Here is a 19,858-nt window from a genome sequence, read left to right on the forward strand (position 1 = left end):
GTGTCACTGTCCAAATATTTAAGGACTAACAGTATGTCTGGAGGCAAATGTTTATCTGATGATCCTGTAACTAAATGCACTATTTTTTATATTTATTAATATGCATGGTTATGGGTATTTATGGACCATTCATTGTTGAGCGAAACATTACAAATACTAACAATACATTTCTGAAGATGAACACTGAATGAACACATTACAAATATAGATATAGTTACAAATATGTTAATATTCACTTTAGAGAACCTTGTGGACATTTTATACAGTTTTATTTGATGTGTTAGTGGGGTTTTGCCATGTCCACAGTGCTGCCAGGATTAGTTGGTATGGGTAATTAACACATTATTTAATTTTTCAAAATTTTCATAAGTATTTGAGGATACTTTGTCAATAATTTAGGCTATTTAGCCTATTTTTAGAAAAAATATTAAACTATTTAAACGAGCATGAGAATGCCCCATAGACTGTATATAAATAAGTATGGACAGCACAACAGGGGTTGAAAAGTGAAGCCACCACGTCTCTTACGCCCTCTGGTGGCTGGTTCCAGTACAGCTTTTAACCCCATCCATTCACCTGTATGAGAGATGGCGGAATCTTTAATCTAAAATTACACATTAATTTTTGGAAGGTTCTGTACATTCTGCAAGCCCCCCTCCTGTGTTAATAACCCCTAGGGTTTGTCTTTACAGTTAATACGTTTTATAGGAGTTATTCCGTGATATTTAAAGGGGTGTGGCGATGTGGTGATTGGCAGCTGAGGGCAAGTTGATTGACAGGTCTTCCTATTTTACTGTTAAAAATTAGATTTCTGAAGTAAAGCAGTGGCTTGTTCAGCAGTTAACAGGGAAAAGTTCTCTTCAGTTTTTTTGGTAAGTGGATAATTTTCCTACATCAATTCATTAGTATTCATACTTTGTTCTTCTCTCTAATTTTAGTATCTAGGTTAGGTTTTTAACCTAGCGTTAGGTACTTAACGCTAGCTAACTAGTTAACTAGAATAACCAACTCAGGTTAGCTAAGTTAAGTAACTTGTTTGGTGAAAATGACGGTGAAACGCAAAGAGTAATTGAGTAATCTGCCGCGCCAGTTCTGGCCTCTACTGCGCAAGCGCACGCAAGATGGCAGCTATATACTATTGCAATTAATAAATAAGCATTAATACACGAGAAGGAGAGCTATATCTAGGAGGTGCCAATACTACACGTTATAGCACGAACATCGAGTGTATTATTGTGATCATACCACAGTTTCATTATCACTGTTTATTGAAAGAGTTTGAGTTAAACAGGACGAGAATATGCGATTGGTTTGGTTATAAACACTCCGCCAGTTAAAATAGTTCCATAGCTGCTCTGCTTGTAGCTGCGCTATAAGCTCTGTATTATCACCCATTTCGGTCAAAATTGTGGAAAATCTAAGCGCACTGTAAACAAATGGAAGCGCTTCATTCACCCAAATTAACTGTTTTCAGGAGAGAAATCTGTGCAGATTAAAGGCCAGTGCTCCTTAGGCTTTTTTTTTTCTTTTTTTTAATTAAAGTTTTGTTTACTTCGGCGCCCCCCAGCGGCGAGACCTGCAGAATTACAAGAGTCCACCTTACGCTCAGCTTAAAATACCCAATATTAACGGGAAACTATACCCTTTAGCTTTTATTTTAATAATAACAACCTGATATTGGTGGCTGATAATGTGTGTAATAATGCTTATTTTTCGAATCGCTGGGTTTATTTATTTGTGTGGACCGCATCTTTGTCTGCGCTGCCTATTGAAGACATGGCATATCTGTACTGTGCCTATAGAATCCAGCAGCTCCCAGTGGTGTTTAAAGACATCGCATTTGGTTTGAAAGAGCTGCATCGGTGCTAGGTTACCCGTATGTGCCAGAGTAATATGTGGAGAACTTCCGTTACTGTGCATGACCAAGCTGATAATGTCACAAATAAAACGGAATTGTGGTATAATATAATTTTTTTTTAGAAAATAAACATGGTCACCATGAACAATTTAATATGTCTGCAACTCTGGGTTAATCATGTTTTGATTAAATGCCAATTTTTTTTAAGTTGTCTGTCATTGTCCACCTTGTGGTGCAGCTTGCTATAACAGGGTGGACACATGCATGACAAAAATAAAAAAAATATATAAAAAATTATCAATGTATTGTGTGAATAATAATTCTGATAATGACTCAATAAAAAAAATTACAGAGAGAAAACTTGACTTCTTTCAATTGGACCAGAACACTGTAGGAGGCATAGTACTGCATTTTAAGAAAACTCTCCAAGGACACAGTTTGAATGAGTCAATGTTAAGAATTTATTGAATACTTCTGCATATTTAGCAAGCAGTCAGTGTCTGGAGGATGTTCTCTCTGACCTGGTCCTTTCCACAGAATTTGAACCTGTATGAGAGAGGAGAAGAAAGAGTGGGAAAGAGAAAGAGGAGAAGAAAGAGAGGGGAAAGAAAAAGAGAGAGAGTTATGTGGTGTTCTCAGAATTATCTCAGCATCTCAAGCATAGGCGTAGGAACCGGGGGGGATGGGTGGGACATGTCCCACCCAATATTAGAAACAGGTGGATTTGTCCCCCCCAAAAATGATATCAGTTCGCTCAGGTCAGCTGTACTATTAATGAGGAGACAGACCGGACCAATCACGGAGCCGGTTCAGGTATTAAGTCACGCCTCTCAGTAGAAACAGCCAATCAGCTTGCTGGTTTTGCGGCGCGCGGAGCAGAGGCAGTTTGCTGTTGGGGAAGCCCCGCCCCCTCGCTGTGAGATTTAGCAGCGGGATCGGGACGCAGCAGCTTCAGCTGATTTTAAAACAGATATGGATATACGGAGATTTTTCTAAAAGAAAGGTAACGATAGGCTAACCACTTCAACTGTGATGATATGTTTCTGATAGCTGGTTAAAAATACACGTCTCTGAATCAGCACACAGTTTAAACCCACTGTGATTAATAAACTGCAGCTGTTAGTGTGTAAGCTTATCTTTGGAATTAGCTAGATTGGGAGTCAGGGTTAAAGGAAAAAAATAAAAAATATATGTAATGTTTCCCTGTACCTGATCAGCTAATCACTTTAATTTTCAAACTGTTTATTCATTTAGGATTACAGGACTTACTGTGAGCTATAATGAACGAAAATTGATTTAACTAACTAGTTATCTAGAAGCTGGATGTAGATGATCGCCAGAATTTCGTACAGTACTTTAAGTTGGTAGTTTAAAGCAGTTACTTAACCCCGATCACTGCCCTAAACTAGTGTTTTCCACCTGATCAGCTAATAAACAGTCATTTACTGAGTTTACCTGTTAAAAACCTTTAGCCCCCTATGGAGCCTAAATTAATCATGTATATCCACCAGAGGAAGCTCTAGAATATGCAGAACAGTTTTAATATGCAGTAGAATATATAAGAACTGGGTTGAGAAACACTGCTGTAACGTGACTTCTGTTCATTTGTATTTCACAGTAAGACCACATATCCTGACGTTTATAAAAGTCCCTATGAAACGTAAAGTTACATTCTTTTACATAAAAGGACACCATCTTAAGAAGAGCTCTCAGTAGAAAAAAATAAAAGTGCAGGAGAAAATGTAAATATACAACAGAATTGACATGCCAATACATAATAATAATAATAATAATAATAATAATAACAATAATAATAATCTGTTATATTATTTTAAATATTAGGTGATAACTCAGACATTGCTTGCATAATTTTTCTAACAACAGTAGCTGTAATGTGGAGTAACATGTTTAGGTTGTAAAATCACCTTATAATAATAATTTACTTTTAATTAAAAGTAATTTCCACAAATGTTGTTCTAGGAAACTATTGGGTGGACTTGGGTTCATATTGGCAAATGTGTCCCCCCCAATATCAAGCCCGCTCCTACGCCCTTGATCTCAAGCACCACACTGGACACTCTACCAAGCTGTCATAAGTCTATTACCGTTACCATTCATGATGATATTTTTTATTGGGACTTAAGTACTGGTTTAAAATGTGTGGTCAAAGCTTACACATCTGATCTTCAACAATGAAATTTGTTTAAAATAATGTCAAGTTATTTAATGTCAGGCTCCGACTGTTCCAGTGGTCTAAATCGCTGTCATTATTATCAGGAGTTCGCCAGTTCGAATCCTGTAGCTTCATGTAGCTTGCCATCGGCTACCGGAGCCCTGAGAAAGCACAATTGATCTTGCTCTCTCTGGATGGGTAGATGAGTCCTAATGAGTGGGTTGGGTAATTGGCCATGTAAATTGGGAAGAAAATGGGATACAAATAAATAAAATGTCAGTTTTTAAACTTGAACAATATTGAATAGAAAAATGGAAATATAAATCACCGTAAAAACACATACATTTACATGCTTAAAGGTTTTTCTGCAGTGTGAAAAGCTGATTCAAATTGTGTTAAGGATTCTGTATGGAATCTATTAGGGTTCTATGTAGCTTCAAACTGTCAGAGTTTTTGTTTTGTTAAAAGCTTGACGTCTACACAAAAACACTTTGTGGTTTTATATACAGACTTAAAAAAATCTACAGAGCCACATTAAACACATCCTGCTTCAGTATAAAAAACGTCTTTAGCACGCAAATAATACCACTGTCTTTACTGTCCGTACCGTACATTTTAAAATAATTTACTATGTATAATAAATAGGGAATGTATTTAGAATTTAATAAATACTAAAAATTAACACATTAAAACGATGACATCAAAACATCAATGTTGATTCATCTTTCAATATCATTATATAATTAAAATGTTTATTCAACTGTGAATAAAACCGAAAGGCTGAGTGGGAATATTTCACTGCTATGAAATTATGCTACATGGTCCACCGTCTACGCATACAAAAAAAGACACTTACACTCTGCGATCCCGTCCTCTCTGCACAGTTATCTGAGTTGCGCCGAAGGTGGGCAGCAGAGGGTTGATTACATTGTTGTTCCACAGGAACTTCACATAGGTCACATCCCCCACATCCTTTTCGACATCGATGGGAAGCTCATAGGTCTTACCAGGAGTCATAGTACCACTGAAACAAGACAACAATAACTTTTGATGTCTGTGTTTTGTGTACATTTTAACACTTAGATAAATATAAATATAGAAATGTAATGAAGGCACAAAACATGTCAGTTATGGACTGTATAGTGCATACCTGTAAATCTGATACTGGCGAGTGTTTTCAGAAGAGGTATACAGTGCCACGTTGAAGTATCCTGTGTTGGTGCGAGAGCCATCAATAGTGACAGTCACCTTGTAGCGCCAACCTATAGAGAAAACGAAATCAGGCATCATGAGTTTTAGATATTGCTTATGGAATCCAGACTCCTCCATCACTTGCAATGCACCTGAAGAGTCCTGAATCTGGACAAGAGCATTCCTCCTCTAATGCATGTGTCAACCACAGCCTCTGTTCAAACCATCACTAATGATGCAGCATCACTAGGCAGCCAATACACTTGGAGGAAAGCATCAGATCTCCAGTCCTGATACACTATCCAACAGATGCCTGTGCTAAACAGCATCGCAATAGGGATAATAAGGGCAGAGAGTGGCATCTACCAACACAGTGATAGAGCATGGCCTTGGGGACCATAGAATTATGGTCTTGGGGCTCCAGTTTGCTACAGTTGGCTTTTGTGATGGAGAATATTGAGACAACCGCCTCGTCTTTATCTGTAGCAGATCAGGCTAGGCTTGTAGTCACATTATTAATCAGTATATTGAAATGGAATTTTTGTACATATTATACTTTATTGCACACAAATAGTACTAAAGTCTTACTTAAATTGTGCAAAAGTGTAAAAAAGTGTAAAAATGAAATGAAAAGAATAGAAAAGAATTTAAATATACTTAAGTGACATTTAAACATAATGCTTCATGTATGTAACCCCATATTTTAAATATGATTACAGTAAAATTATAAAACATTTAATAAGTATTACAACTGCATCACTATTATACAGTATGTATTTTAGGAATGTACTAAGAATTGATGTTAAATATATGTAATCTATTTACATTAGAGTACAAATATGCTTCTTGTTCCTGTCTTTTGTAAGTAGCACACTTCTAGTATACTTTATTGGTTATTAAAATATATTTTAATATACTGTACTACATTTTTTTGCGTGTTACAAATTTACTTAATTTTTTTTTAATTAGTAGTAGTAATTTAACTTACTTTCTAAAATGTTATATGATACCTTGTACTTTGTACATACATCAGTGAACTACTGAAACTAATACCTCTTTTTCACCAACAAAGTGCTGGTGCCGGTGCCAGGGCCGGTTCCGGCGAACTTGCGAACCTTTTAAGAACCGGCCCGTGTTTCCACTCCTCTAAGGAGTCACTCACTACGTATGTATTTAGCTGCTTCTGCTGCTCTAAGCTGTGAAGGGAGGTGAGGTTTGTAAACAACTTTGCTCCGGAGACGCTTCAACGCTCCGCCCTTTGGCCGCTCACGTCACAGGTTCGCTGGTTCCAGACCAGCAAGATTGTGGGGCCAAAACGGAACTGGCTTTTCTGGCCGAGAACTTGTGATTTTGCGGTGGAAACGCAAAGAACCGTTCGGGAACCTGGCACCAGCACCGGCACCATGCCGGTGGAAAAGCGCCTTAAGTGAATTTCATAGTAGTTTTTTAAAATACACTATATTGTACATTTTAACTTTAAATTATATTATCAAAGTTTACTTTCAAACATTTGATGTAAGCAAAATAGTAATGTACTTTAATATATTTTAAGTAAGTACATAAATCTGTAAGTATATTTACAGCATGCATAGACATTTCCAAAAAAAAATGTACATACAATTAAACATATTTTTTTTTACCAGGGGATGATGGTAATGTTTAAAATTAAAGCCTTGTTTAAGTTCATCCAGCTTGTGCCCATGTCTCTTTCTGTGATAAGCTGAGTGCCAGGCCTCTGTGGACATGCCCCCTTTTCCCGGGGCTTAACACATCTTATTATATTATATATATTTATTATTTATTAGGACTTGTCTCCAGAACAAATAAATAAGTAAACTATCAGTAAATGATGTCCATTGAATCTGACACCTAGTTATTCTTTATAGTTCACTATTCAGGTGGGACTCATAGATACTTACGTGGGTAGGGTTTAGAATCGGCTGTGTTCAGAAAGAACTTCTGGTTTGATGAACCTTTGTATGTGTCAGCAAAGTGACCCATGGTAGCGCATGCACCATCAGCACAAGGGAAACAATCTCCCTAATAAACAAAATGAATACAAACTGTTATCTTCAAGAAAAACATGGTCTCTGGGAAAAACAAAAACAAGCATATAGTATAGTTATAATATATTTTCTGTTCTTACTTCTCTCATATATCCTCTATTGCATATATTCTACAGTATATAAGAATAGACTGAACTCCAGTGTTCTAGATTGTTAGATTACATTTCTATAAGGTTTGCCACCTGTTTTGGTAACTGATAAAAAGGTTATTTACGTTAATCTATTAAAAAATATTGTTGTATACTGGTTGGTAGTCTTCACAACATATATTGCCTGAGTGCATTAAAGAACCACTGACCTTAAATCATATTTTCTTTAATTAATAGCGGAAATGTGTTCCTTTGAAGTAATGAAACATACCAGTCCTGCTTATTTTTTTTTAATAAACCTTTCCTAACCTTTAAAAACATTGCTGTAGCTCAGCCCATCAGCTCTCCCTTCTGCCCCGCCTCTAAACCCATGCATCACCCAGACTACCCCTCCTAAACATACTCCTCCCATTTTTTAGCCTTTTTAAATTTGAGGGTGGAATCAGCAAAAACCAAGGGGTTTAGTGCCTCTTAAGACAGAATTTTAAACTTGTTTACAATGTGAAATGCTTAATTGTTACTCTGTAACAACAGCTTTTGGTACCACTTTTAAAATAAGCCTACCTTTATAAAGGGTTTATAAATGGTTTACAATTAGTTTATTAATGGTTACTAATTAGGTTGTAAATGCCTTAAAAATCATTATTAATCAGTTACAACACATGCATAGAAAGGACAACGTTATAGATGGCTGTGGGTTCAGTATTTGGCAAACAACAGGTCTACAACAGGTTGTCCCCGCCCAGGTTGACAACTACAGACCGGTCTCACTGCTACCCTTTCTCTCTAAAACACTAGAAAGAGCAGTTCTAAATCAGGTCTCTGGCTTCCTCTCCCAGAATGACCTTCTGGACCAGAACCAATCTGGGTTCAAAAAAGGACACTCTACCGAGACGGCTCTGTTGTCTGTGACTGAAGCGTTGAAAACTGCCAGAGCTGCAGGTCAGTCCTCAGTGCTCATTCTGCTGGACCTCTCGGCCGCATTTGACACAGTCAACCATGACTTTCTCCTAACTATACTCTCAAACATGGGGATCGCAGACAATGTGCTGTCATGGTTCAGATCGTACCTCACTGGGCGCTCGTTCAAGGTGTCGTGGCAAGGACAGCTGTCCTCAGCCCGCTCCTTATCCACTGGGGTTCCCCAAGGTTCGGTACTGGGACCCCTTCTCTTCTCCATATACACCACCTCTCTTGGTCAGGTTGTCCGCTCACACGGATTTTCCTACCATTGCTTTGCTGATGACACCCAGCTATACCTGTCGTTCTCACCTGAAGATCACTCAATCTCTGCACGGATATCGCAGTGTCTCTCTGACATATCCTCATGGATGAAGGAGCATCACCTTCAATTAAATCTCTCAAAGACTGAACTTCTGGTTATACCAGCAAAACCATCTTTTCAACACAACTTCTCTATAAGTATCGACTCTCTCTCTCTCTCTCTCACCGACAAAGGTTGCTAGGAACCTGGGTGTTCTGGTTGATGACCAACTCTCCTTCACGCACCATGTGGCCTCAGTTGCTCGGTCCTGCCGCTTTGCGCTCTATAACATCCGAAAAATTAGACCGTTCTTGACGCAACAGGCCACCCAACTCCTGGTGCAAGCGGTCGTCATCTCACGCCTCGACTACTGCAATGCCCTGCTAACTGGCCTCCCGGCCTGTGTAGTAAAACCACTCTAGATGATCCAGAACGCAGCAGCACGTCTGGTCTTCAACCAGCCAAAACGGGCACATGTCACCCCGCTGCTCATTGAGCTCCATTGGCTACCAGTTGATGCTCGCATCAAATTCAAAGCTCTTACTATCGCCTACAAGGTGATGACAGAACAGGCTCCTTCCTACCTGCACTCGCTCCTGAAGGCTTACGCTACCTCCCGGCCGCTGCGCTCCTCCAATGAACGTCGCCTCGCTTTGCCAAACATTCACACAAAGCAATCCAGACTGTTTTCATACAGAGTTCCCCAATGGTGGAACAAACTACCTTCCACTACCAGATCAGGAGAATCTCTCGCTATCTTTAAGAGACTCCTGAAGACAGAGCTCTTCAAAGAGCACTTACTCTCTTAACACCTCTAACACACTAACTACTTCTAACCTCATTTCCTTCTTCCCCTCCTTCACTCCTCTATCCTATTATTCCCCTTTGACCTCCTTTTATCCCTATCCAAAGATGTTTTACCTTTAAACTTATTTTACATTATACTTGACTATTGTAAGTCGCTTTGGACAAAAGCGTCTGCCAAATGTAATGTAATGTAATGTAATGTACATACATTTCTATGTATGTGTTATAACTGATTATTAATGATTTTTAAGGCATTTACAACCTAATTAGTAACCATTAATAAACTAATTGTAAACCATGTATAATTCCTTTATAAACATAGTCTTATTTTAAAGAGGTACCCAGTTATTAAATCAGCAGTCCTTAAGATTTATTCATTAAAATTGAAAACAGTAGAATAACTCAGTGGAGATGCGACAGACTATTCTGTCCATCCCAGCAAAGCCAAATATATTTATTCTAAAAACAAAAAGGTCTTGTAGGTCTTCCTAGGAATTTGTTTGGCTATTTCTGGTGAACTGGACAACTGGCAACTGCAGCGCTGCTAATGCTGCTGATTTAATAGCTACTGCAAACTTGGAGATATCTGAACAGGAAAGTCTTAAAAAATTTAGGTCTGCTGTTCATGTTTCGCCATACCAAAGAAACACGGAATTAGAACTGAAGAAATCTCGGGAGATAAAAAAGAACGCAACAAGAACGAGTCCTTGCTAAAATCATCAAATAAATCAACTTTGAAAGGTGACTACATGGCATGTTTGAATTGTACTTTAAAGTTCTTTTCAGCATGCTTAGTGCGATTACACATAGAATACTTTACTGGACACACACAACACTGCAAACATTTACTGAGGCACGGCTCCAGGGATATTCATGTCCACTGGTGAAGATGCGTTTTATGTTCCCTCATATTTCATGAGTCATCACTCCTTAAATCCAAAGATAAGCATGACAACAGTTTACCCTGCTTTACAGTGTGGGAACTGGAATGTTCATAACTGTCCGCTAGATAAAGGTATAACACCCTGAAGGCGTTTACAAGACGTTTACATTATGAGATATCAGCCCTCTCGGAGATCACAGACGCATGAGGTCACGGCCTGTGTGTGCTGCACTGTTTAGCTGTGCTGCATCCCAAACGTGGGATAGAGGGTTATTTGCAGGGACAGCTGCAGGCGCCGGCCCACCGGCACACAGGCAGGAAGCCCACTGGGGTTCTGCCCAAACCAATCTCAGCAAATCGACTTCTAAAACCATAGAAACAGTTCACAGACATATCAATGTCATGTGCAATGACAGGTGGTCTTTCTCTGTACTCCATTATGCCACTCCTCCTTTTTACAGACAGACTAATGCTGCCTTCAAGTCCACCTCGGACATTCACACTCATGACTTTGGAGCTCCTGAGTACAATGTGATTTCTGATTAAGCAGCTTTGGTCAGAAACAACATGAACACACTGAGAAAAAAGCTATTTTTGTTTACTTCTGTCTTACAGACAACAAAAAGTTCAAATAGAACTAAAGTATGGTAAAGTATGAGAATTAGGTTAGCAATATTAGTCTCCATCAATTGGTTGCGCAAATCTTTCTTTTATAAATATAATAGAGCATATTTTAATACTATGACAGTCTTTAGTTTCCTAAAATTTGATTAAAATAATCGCAATATATTGTTTTGCTTACAGTAACTAAACTGTAACCCCGATCATTTTTTATTGACAAGCCCCCAACTTGTGGAAAAGTAAATTTCCTTTTAGTTAATATGACTTTATCATGGCTTTTATCTACACACTGCAAAAAACTAAAACTTTTTAGTAAAATATAAAGTATTTCTGTGTTACTAAATATTGAAAGTGTAAAATTATATATTTTTTATTTTAGGAATAATGTTGGTTATCAGTCTCACTTAGATTCTTTATATCATTTTAACTCAAAATAATCACCAGTCAGATAATTCTGATTTTGGTGTCCAAATTTAAGCCAAATATCTGACATTTTTGTTCGCTGTAAGTTTTACTTCACTCATTTTTAGACTTTATGATTGCTTATTTAAAGACTCTTGCTAAGATACTACTTGTTTTCTTTGCAATATTTATGGTCTGAAAGCTCTGCATCTTTTTTGTCATTTCATCCACATCCATAAAGTGGTTTCTTGTTTTTTTTCCAGAGCTGTATTTTGTCTATTTTTTACCAATGTTTTTTTTTTTTACAGTGCCCTCATCTCGTAAATACAATAGCACATATTTATTACATTTCTCTGAGTAAGAATGTAGTAAGATGTAGTAAGATGATCCAGGATCAGTTAAGGTTCAATTAATTATATTAGACAGATGATGAGAGGTGATCTTAGATCAGTAATGTTACTCCAAGGTGCTTGATAAATGAGGCCCAATATTTTTAAACATGACTTAAGGGTAGTCTAAAGCCTTGTCCTTTTTATAAAAGTCTACATTGGCAGGTTGGTTTTATAGATTCACAATGCTTGCGTTTACTGCTATCTTATATTCTGCTTGGGTTTATCAATATATCCTGCTGGATTTTCCCCCTTCAGACTGGATAGATCCCACTTACAGACTGGAACAGTTTGTTGTTATTGCAAGGGTATCCCAGGAAGCCAGAGGGGGTTACAATGGTGTCACTGTAGTACTTGTAGGCTCTGAGATGGTTGCAGGCAGCAAAGTCGCGGGTACCTATCAACATAAAAAAAAGAGATGGACAGAATGAGAGAAAAGAAGAAGTAGATGTGCAGAATGAGTAGCAGGCACATACAGAGCTCCCAGTTTTGACTGAATCTGAAATCAGAAAGAGAGCAGAGCAGAGTTAACGGTAGTCCTTTAGAGATACTGCACAAATGCCATGACTTGAGCCTCTGCTTCATTCTTTAACCATTTCAAATAAGAACAAAACAACACTCAATTGCCTGAGAGCTTGAAAATCTGAGAGCTTGAAAATCTTAATTATAAAGTACATTTCAAACGACAATAGTAAGAAACAAGGGTGTCAACATGTTTCCCTTCTAATTCAGCAGGTCTACAAAACTGTCATTCTTGAAAAAAGCGTTTTCTTTCAAAGTCAAATGAGCGCTGAATGTCTACACATATTTGTCTCTTGTTTTAACATGGTAAACACAGACTACAGTCCTATATACTTACTTCTGAACGCCAAAAGAGCTAGCGCTTAGCGTGGTTAGCGGCTAATGCTAATGCTGCTCTAGCTTCCAGTCCTGGAAAAAAACTTCTGTGAAACTCCTATATAATGCTGCACTTCAGCTGAGAGGCTTTTTTGCTCCGTAAAACCTGAATTGTAAAATTCACACATAAGGCATAGCGGATTATAAGGTGCATTTTAGGCGACAATATTAAGGAACAATGGTGTCACCATGTTTCTCTTCTAATTTAGCAGGTCTACAAAACTAAAAAAGGTCATTGTTGAAAAAAAGTTTTCTTTACACAGATTTCTCTCCTGAAGACTGTTTATTTGGGTGAGTAAACTGTTTCTGTTTATTATAAGGCGTACTGTCACCTTTTCAGAAAATTAAAGGGTTTTTTTAAGTGCGCCTTATAGTGCAAAATATACAGTAAATAAAATAAATGAAACAAACTGAGCATTAAATAAAAAGTGCAGCCTATATAATCAGTGCCACTTAATACACAATGATTGTTGGCCATACACCTAAAATAAAAAAAATTAAAATCGCATCTTAACTCTGGTTTAGTTTGATTGTTTTTAATTTGTCCATTTCAATAAATGTGAAAATTTTGAAAGAAAATTTCAGGGTTAATCATAATTGCATATCAGGAGAAAATAACTAGGCAGTATACACTTACCTTCCCAAATGCCGTCAATGTCCACAATTTGAGAGATTAAGTTCTTGTCACAGCCAGGCATTTCATCTCCTCCATTTGGATAGAAATCAACGTGCCCAACAGGATCAGACATTCCAAAGCCTAAAAAAGGAGAAGTTCAGTTTTTTAGATAGATAAATACAGACCATTGTAACATTAGTAACATAGTAAATTAAGAGTGATTGAGACATTTAATCCGAAGAGAAAGTTAAGCTACACAAGGTCTATTTGCATTCATGAGCAAAATGTAACATTTGTTTGGCTGTTGTTCCTAGAATCGAAAGAAAAAAATTCAATCACCTTTAATTCACCTTATATAAAGGTAAATCATGCAGTGCCTATAGGATTTGAGTCTAAAAACTGTTCTGTGGGTGAATCTCACCAAGGTAAGGGACCATTGGGAGACCATCTGTGTGAATGGCATCAACAAAGCGGGCATCAGAGGGGTCCAGTCTCACCAGCTCAGGACAGCCCTGGAAATAGGGCTCAGCAGGGTCCAAGCCTTAAAGTAAAACAAACACATTAAGATAAAATATAAGATAATGAAATTCTTTATTAATTCCACAGTCAAATTTGCACTGTTATAGCAGCACAAAAGGAAAAAAGAGGTGTTACAAATGTATGCAAAAATAAACAACAAAAAAATGTATATATAAACAAACAATAGATAAAAATGAAATACTAAAAAGTATAAATCTAAAAATTCAAGATTTGAGAAAGAGAAAAAAAACAGTTCACTAATATGTATGTGGTAAGCAGTAAGCAATGACCAGTTACTCTTTAATTGCACATACAGTATGTTAATAGTAAATAAACACACAATAATCTTAGCAAGTGAAATCCTCTTGAATGTAATCTATATACAGTTCTGGAAAAAAATGAGACCATTTGAAAATTCTGAGTTTCTTTGATTTTACAAAATCATCTGGAATATAATATAAGAGGAAGATGGATGATCACAAGCCATCAAACGAAGCTGAACTGCTTGAATTTTTGCAATAGGAGTGGCATAAAGTTCCAAAAGCAGTGTGTAAGACTGGTGGAGGAGAACATGCCAAGATGCATGAAAACTGTGATTAAAACCAGCGTTATTCCACCAAATATTGATTATTTCTGAACTCTTAAAACTTTATGAATATAAAAAAATCTTTGTATTGTTTGAGGTCTGAAAGATCTGCATCTTTTTTGTTATTTCAGCCATTTCTCATTTTCTGCAAATAAATGCTCTACATGACACTATATATTTTTTTGGAATTTGGGAGAAATGATGTCTGTAGTTTATAGAATAAAATAACAATGTTCATTTTACTCAAGCATATACCTATTAATAGCAAAACCAGAGAAACAGATTCAGAAACTGAAGTAGTCTCCTTTTTCCAGACCTGTATGTAATATTCATTCACTCATTTTGAGATTATATGAGTAATAAGTAACATTATTAGAATCAATAACTTATTTCTAACTACCTTGTAGTTGTTTTAAGTGATTTAATCTACTAAAAGTGTCTTATTGTATTGTATTGTATTGTATCATATTGGGAGATAATTTTGCTTAAATCAGGACATTTTGTTTTCATCAAGAAAAAATGAATATTCTTACAAAACTTACAAACTAGATTAGATAATATTTTTTAATTAGGTAAGATTGAATTGTAGTTGGAAGTGTTTCAAATAAATGAAGCTTTTAGGAGCTGAAAAAACATTTGTGATTTTCTGAAACTTCACTGACAACTAGAACTTTTTAGTTTTGTTTGGGCAGTTTGAATGTGATTGTGTAGCACCTGTAATTCTGCCCAGGCCTGGAGTCCTTCGACCAGCCTCTCCAGCACAGTGTGCACCCAGACTGTGTCCGATGAGATGAACGTTATCAGGACTCTGACCGAAGTTGTCCTGTAGGGAAAAAATAAAAATATGATTAATTCTAAATGAAAATTCTTGAATTGTTCTGATTTGTGTTTGATACCTGATTGGAAAAAGATAAATAGTAGTATATCGATAATTTGTGAAAACAACTGCCCATCAAGTTTTCTTTATGGTGTAAATAAAAGAGGAGAAAAGTAAAAAGTTAGAAAAGAAACAATAGAGATGTGAGATGACAGGATAGTTACTGAATACTCAAATAAGTGTGTAAAACACTGTCATGTTTGCCTCTTTTAGACTTTGTCCTTGATTAGCTGTCTGTGTGAATGTCCAGAGTCATTGCAGGTGTTTCAGCCAGAGCATATCAGACTCGTTACATAACATGTTGCAGTACGTTCAATTGTGCATCATGTTTGCTGAGCTTTTTTTAAAAGCCAAAACAGCATATGCCTGCGTAAGGTCACAAATCACTTTTATGCAACTTACCCTGAAGACAGCGACCAATTCAGCCACCTGAGCTCCGACCACTCGGATGTTATTGGCTGCCTGTGTGTAGAGTGTACGCCCACCGGTCTTCCAGTCCACACAGATACAGTTTACATCCTCAACAGTCAGCATGGTCTGAAACAGGCAGTATTTAGAATATACATCAAAAAATTAAACAAAAGTCAAGGTGGGAATAATTCTGAAAAATATCTTAACATTTCACCTTTAGAACAATAATGAGAAAAATACTAAATGCTGAATATAAAACTGAATAAACAAGCTGTCACTTGTGTACCTTGCACATATCCAGGAGCCAGTTCTCATCTCCTTTATCAATGTATCCGTGGATAACGAAGCGAGTCTTCCTGTACGATTGATATTTTGATCCAGAAATGGAACTCTGGCTTGCACTGATTACCTGTAGAAATAGAATAAAACTGAGCATAAAATGTATATCTATTCTTCTAATGCCAACTCTGTATGTGGTCTTTTCTTTTTTCATCTCTGCTGTTCACTCAAAAACATGCATCTCTGTTTTTGCCCATTTTTTTCATTGTCTGAACCATTTGGCTGCTCTGTACACTGTATATATAATTCTGGATGAATGTAGCAAAATAAAAGCTCTAAAATGAAATAAAATTGTTGGAAAAACATTTATATTTCGTTAATTTCCAAAAAAGTTAAAAGTTAAATTATTTTTTTCAGTTTACTTGTGTAATTTAAGTCATTTATTAGACTTAGGTTTTCATTAGACAGCAAAAATTAGTTGTTAAGAAAAGTGATATTATTGATTGGTCAGTATAAATTCGCAAACATTATTCAGGATTTGGAAGAGAGTGTGCAGACTGTGTAAATGTTAAACTTGGTGCAGGTAGTATCAAGGGCATAAAGTTTTAAATTTCTTAGCAAACATATTTAAGCTATTGCTGCCCAAATGTGGATTCATATTTATTATATGCAGCAACAGACATGGTCACATTTGATCAATTGTGCATATTGACATAATGGTGCAAAGAGAAGTAATGTTAATAGTAAAAATGTTTTTTTTTTGCAGACCATTCTCACTGAATGCACAAGTCATATCAGAATAAGAACCGGAGTGACATAAATATCATAATTTTGTGGTAGGGCTCCAAATGGTTGTGCTAAATCTACTGAAAGTCCTCTGAATACACACAAGCTCCAATGGATGAGATAAGAATAAACCAAATATGTTTTTTTTTTTTTGTATGAAGAAAGTTAAGCCGAGCCAATGAATAATAATGTCTTCCTTTTGGGAGAAAAATTCGTTTTTTTTTTTTACTGTTCTAAAAAATAAAAAATAAATGAAAACCTAATTTTACCTTAGATCCATCATGATAAATGTTTATATTGTATAGACAATATGCTTTAATAAGCATATCAATGATTCCATCAGATCCATACCATAACAAACACTTAAATAACTGTACATTTAATTAAATAGAGTGTTATGTTCATACTTATTGGCCAGTTCTGATGGCATGATTATGAACACAATGAGTGGTGTCTTTTTTATTGTTCATATCAATATTGGAATTAAGTTGCACCAGCCAAAATGATGAAATAAAGAATTACATAAATTTTCCCATTTTGTCCAGCCTCAGTGGATATGTTTTTTCCTCAGGTGGGCTTAAATTTACTCATATTTTAATAATTACCAAAAATTTGTGCAGAATCATAACTGTCATTTTAATGTTTTTATTTTTAACTGTTTTTAATCTAAGAAATCTGGCTCTGCAGCTGAAGTGAATTGGAACAGTTGTGCATTTCTGCAGCAGAATTCCAGAAGAGACAGTGAAGAATACACACTCACCTGGTAGTTAGAAGGATTGTCACGTGTGAAGAGAAGAAAGCGAGTGTTGATAGAAGAGGGACTCCATGGCAAGCGGGCGATGGGTCTCTCAAAGCTTCCACTCCAAGGGTAGTCATCAGAGAAGCAGCCGAGGCTTCCGTAACACACCTCCGCTCCTGAGTAAAATCATTTAAAACAAATAAATATTAAATAAGTAGAATATAGTGTGTGTGTGTGTGCACTGAGAAACAATAGTTTTATACATAATTAACTATTTTTTTTTGCTATACAGTAATTAGACAAATCTTTTAGTGAAAACTTTTGCTTGAAAAAAAAAGTTTGATCAACAATACATTTCAATTTAAGCAAGAAAACATTACAATATATGGTTCCAAAGCTTTTGAAAACACAAAAATGTTCTTTGTGGGGGATTTCAATTACTGGACAAAGAGAAAAATATATGTTTTTATTTTTTCTTACCATATGCAGCCCCTGCAAGGGTGCTCACTAGTGCGATCCAAATCAGCCACATCTGAAAAAAAAAAAGAATAAAATCAACCACTGTTTAGCAGAACAGAAGAGAGCAAATCAAACACAATATAAACACCTTCTATCCCAACCACATACTTACTTTGATGATGACAGTAACCTAAAATGTTTTGCAGGTCATTTTATAAGGGGGTCTCGTACGAATGAACCAATGAGAATGTGAGAAAAGTCCAGGTGAGGTATTGGCAAGATGTAACAAGCACCTGTTCTGAGCCTTCCGCTGATCTGATCTCTATCAGGCAAAAAACATTCACCTGGTTAGAATAATAATAAAAAAAAAATAATAATGATTTAAACAAAATTTCAACAATTTTTTATATAAAAAAAAAAGTGCCTGAAATCATCTTAATTTCCCTTTTACAGCACAACGGCTGCAATCAAATGTGATTTTTCTATTGGATTGTTCAAAGAATTGATGACCAAAAAATAAATAACATTAAACGCCAAACTTATTTAAAAGGAATAGTGCACACATGTTTATTTTTCATAAAATTTAGCAAGGGAAAAGTTAAGAAGTGCCATGCAAATTTTGGCAGCATAAGAGATGTAAGCTCTCAGATAACTTTTACTGGGATTTCGCAAACCGGAATAAGTTTCATAAGACTATAAGAACTATGAGAAGATAGCAAAGCATAAGCATGCAATTGTTTTCTCAGTTTGTAAAGTAATAAAAACAGTTAACAGGAAAGTGCAGGTCAATCTGAGTTCTGGGACACCAGAAAACATTTTTTTGAGAAGAAACTGCTCAAAGGAATGTTAAAATTGTAAAATTGCCTTTACAATTGGTGCAAAACTATAAAAATAGGACTCAAATATGGCCTTTGTGAAAGAATCAGCAAAAACAAAAACTTTTAAAACTTTTCTGCATTAGATGTTTTCAACAGAACATCTATTCAGGTCTGACATTAAAAAAACATGTTCTGTGAACCCATTAAGTTAGAATATAACTATATGAGCAAATAAATGTTAAGAGAAAAAGGGTATAGAATTTTATTAAAAGAAAGCTTCTCCAAAACGTATTAAAGCAACAAAAACTAAAATAAATAACAGCAAATTTTATGAAACTGTCTGTAGTTTTAATAATAATATGAGGATTTTCCAGAAGCCTTTTGCAATAAAATATGGGTACAAATATGGAAGAAATCACCTAAAAAAGGACACATGCTAAGGGGGTACACAACTTTTGCCTTTTAAATGTTAAAACTGTAGAAGCAAAAATAAATAAATAATCTTACATAAACACTAAAGAACAATATGTCTTATAAAAACAATAAAAACAATATGTCTCTGCAAATGCCTTTTGGAAACAAAGTCATCTTAAACTGTTTTCATATTCAAGGTAACAAAATTTTTTAACAGGCGTGCTCAAACTTTTGCATTCCACAGTTTAGTTACTCTATATAAAGGTCAAGTGCATTAGTTTTGCTCATTAAAAATCAGCCGTGTAATCTGATTTCCGTTTGATATCTGGGGTAATATTTGAAGAATAATCTTTTAACATCTCTGAGTTGATAATTCACTGTGGGTTTGTTTGAGTGTCCTCGACTTGTTCTGAAATGTGCTTTACACTTGCCAGCCAGACAAAGTCAGTTTATTTTTAAAAGCTGGATTGGTAATAATAAGACTAATAATTAACCTTGCCATACTTTACACTGGGGGTTGTGGGCATGGATAGGCAAAAATACTGAAAAAAAAAAGTATTTTAAAATAATAAGATACCAAATACTGTTATTTTTGTGTTTTTCCCAACAAAAAAAAAACAAAACAAAAAAAGCAAACTGCTGCAGCCACATCATGAATCAAAATAAACTACTGTATTTCAGTACTTTAAAATACAAATACTTTTTCATGGGAGA

General features: G+C 35.9%; 1 protein-coding gene across 1 annotated transcript; it reads right to left on the bottom strand.

Moving 5' to 3' along the window:
• Nucleotides 1–2,295: 2,295 nt before the first annotated feature.
• On the bottom strand, nucleotides 2,296–17,985 carry LOC103027168 (pancreatic triacylglycerol lipase). Its single transcript, XM_022684822.2, has 12 exons — nucleotides 17,934–17,985; nucleotides 17,475–17,629; nucleotides 15,936–16,058; nucleotides 15,641–15,775; nucleotides 15,076–15,184; nucleotides 13,678–13,797; nucleotides 13,278–13,397; nucleotides 12,022–12,140; nucleotides 7,142–7,262; nucleotides 5,182–5,293; nucleotides 4,888–5,055; nucleotides 2,296–2,404 (listed from the first exon to the last, which is right to left on the bottom strand). Exons 1-12 carry the CDS (start codon nucleotides 17,983–17,985, stop codon nucleotides 2,341–2,343), a joined length of 1,398 nt encoding a protein of 465 aa, XP_022540543.1. The 3' UTR covers nucleotides 2,296–2,340.
• Nucleotides 17,986–19,858: the final 1,873 nt, after the last annotated feature.

This window comes from Astyanax mexicanus, chromosome 7 (assembly GCF_023375975.1).
Source record: "Astyanax mexicanus isolate ESR-SI-001 chromosome 7, AstMex3_surface, whole genome shotgun sequence".
Lineage (NCBI taxonomy): Eukaryota > Metazoa > Chordata > Actinopteri > Characiformes > Acestrorhamphidae > Astyanax > Astyanax mexicanus.

Excerpts from the sequence above, each read along its gene's own strand:
- LOC103027168 (XM_022684822.2), bottom strand. The coding sequence starts at position 17,985 with ATGTGGCTGATTTGGATCGCACTAGTGAGCACCCTTGCAGGGGCTGCA. Across the intron at positions 7,263-12,021 it reads ACAACAAACTGTTCCAGTCT|GGAGATTGTTTCCCTTGTGC; the intron begins GTAAGTGGGATC and ends TTTGTTTATTAG. Across the intron at positions 5,056-5,181 it reads CGCCAGTATCAGATTTACAG|TGGTACTATGACTCCTGGTA; the intron begins GTATGCACTATA and ends GTCTTGTTTCAG.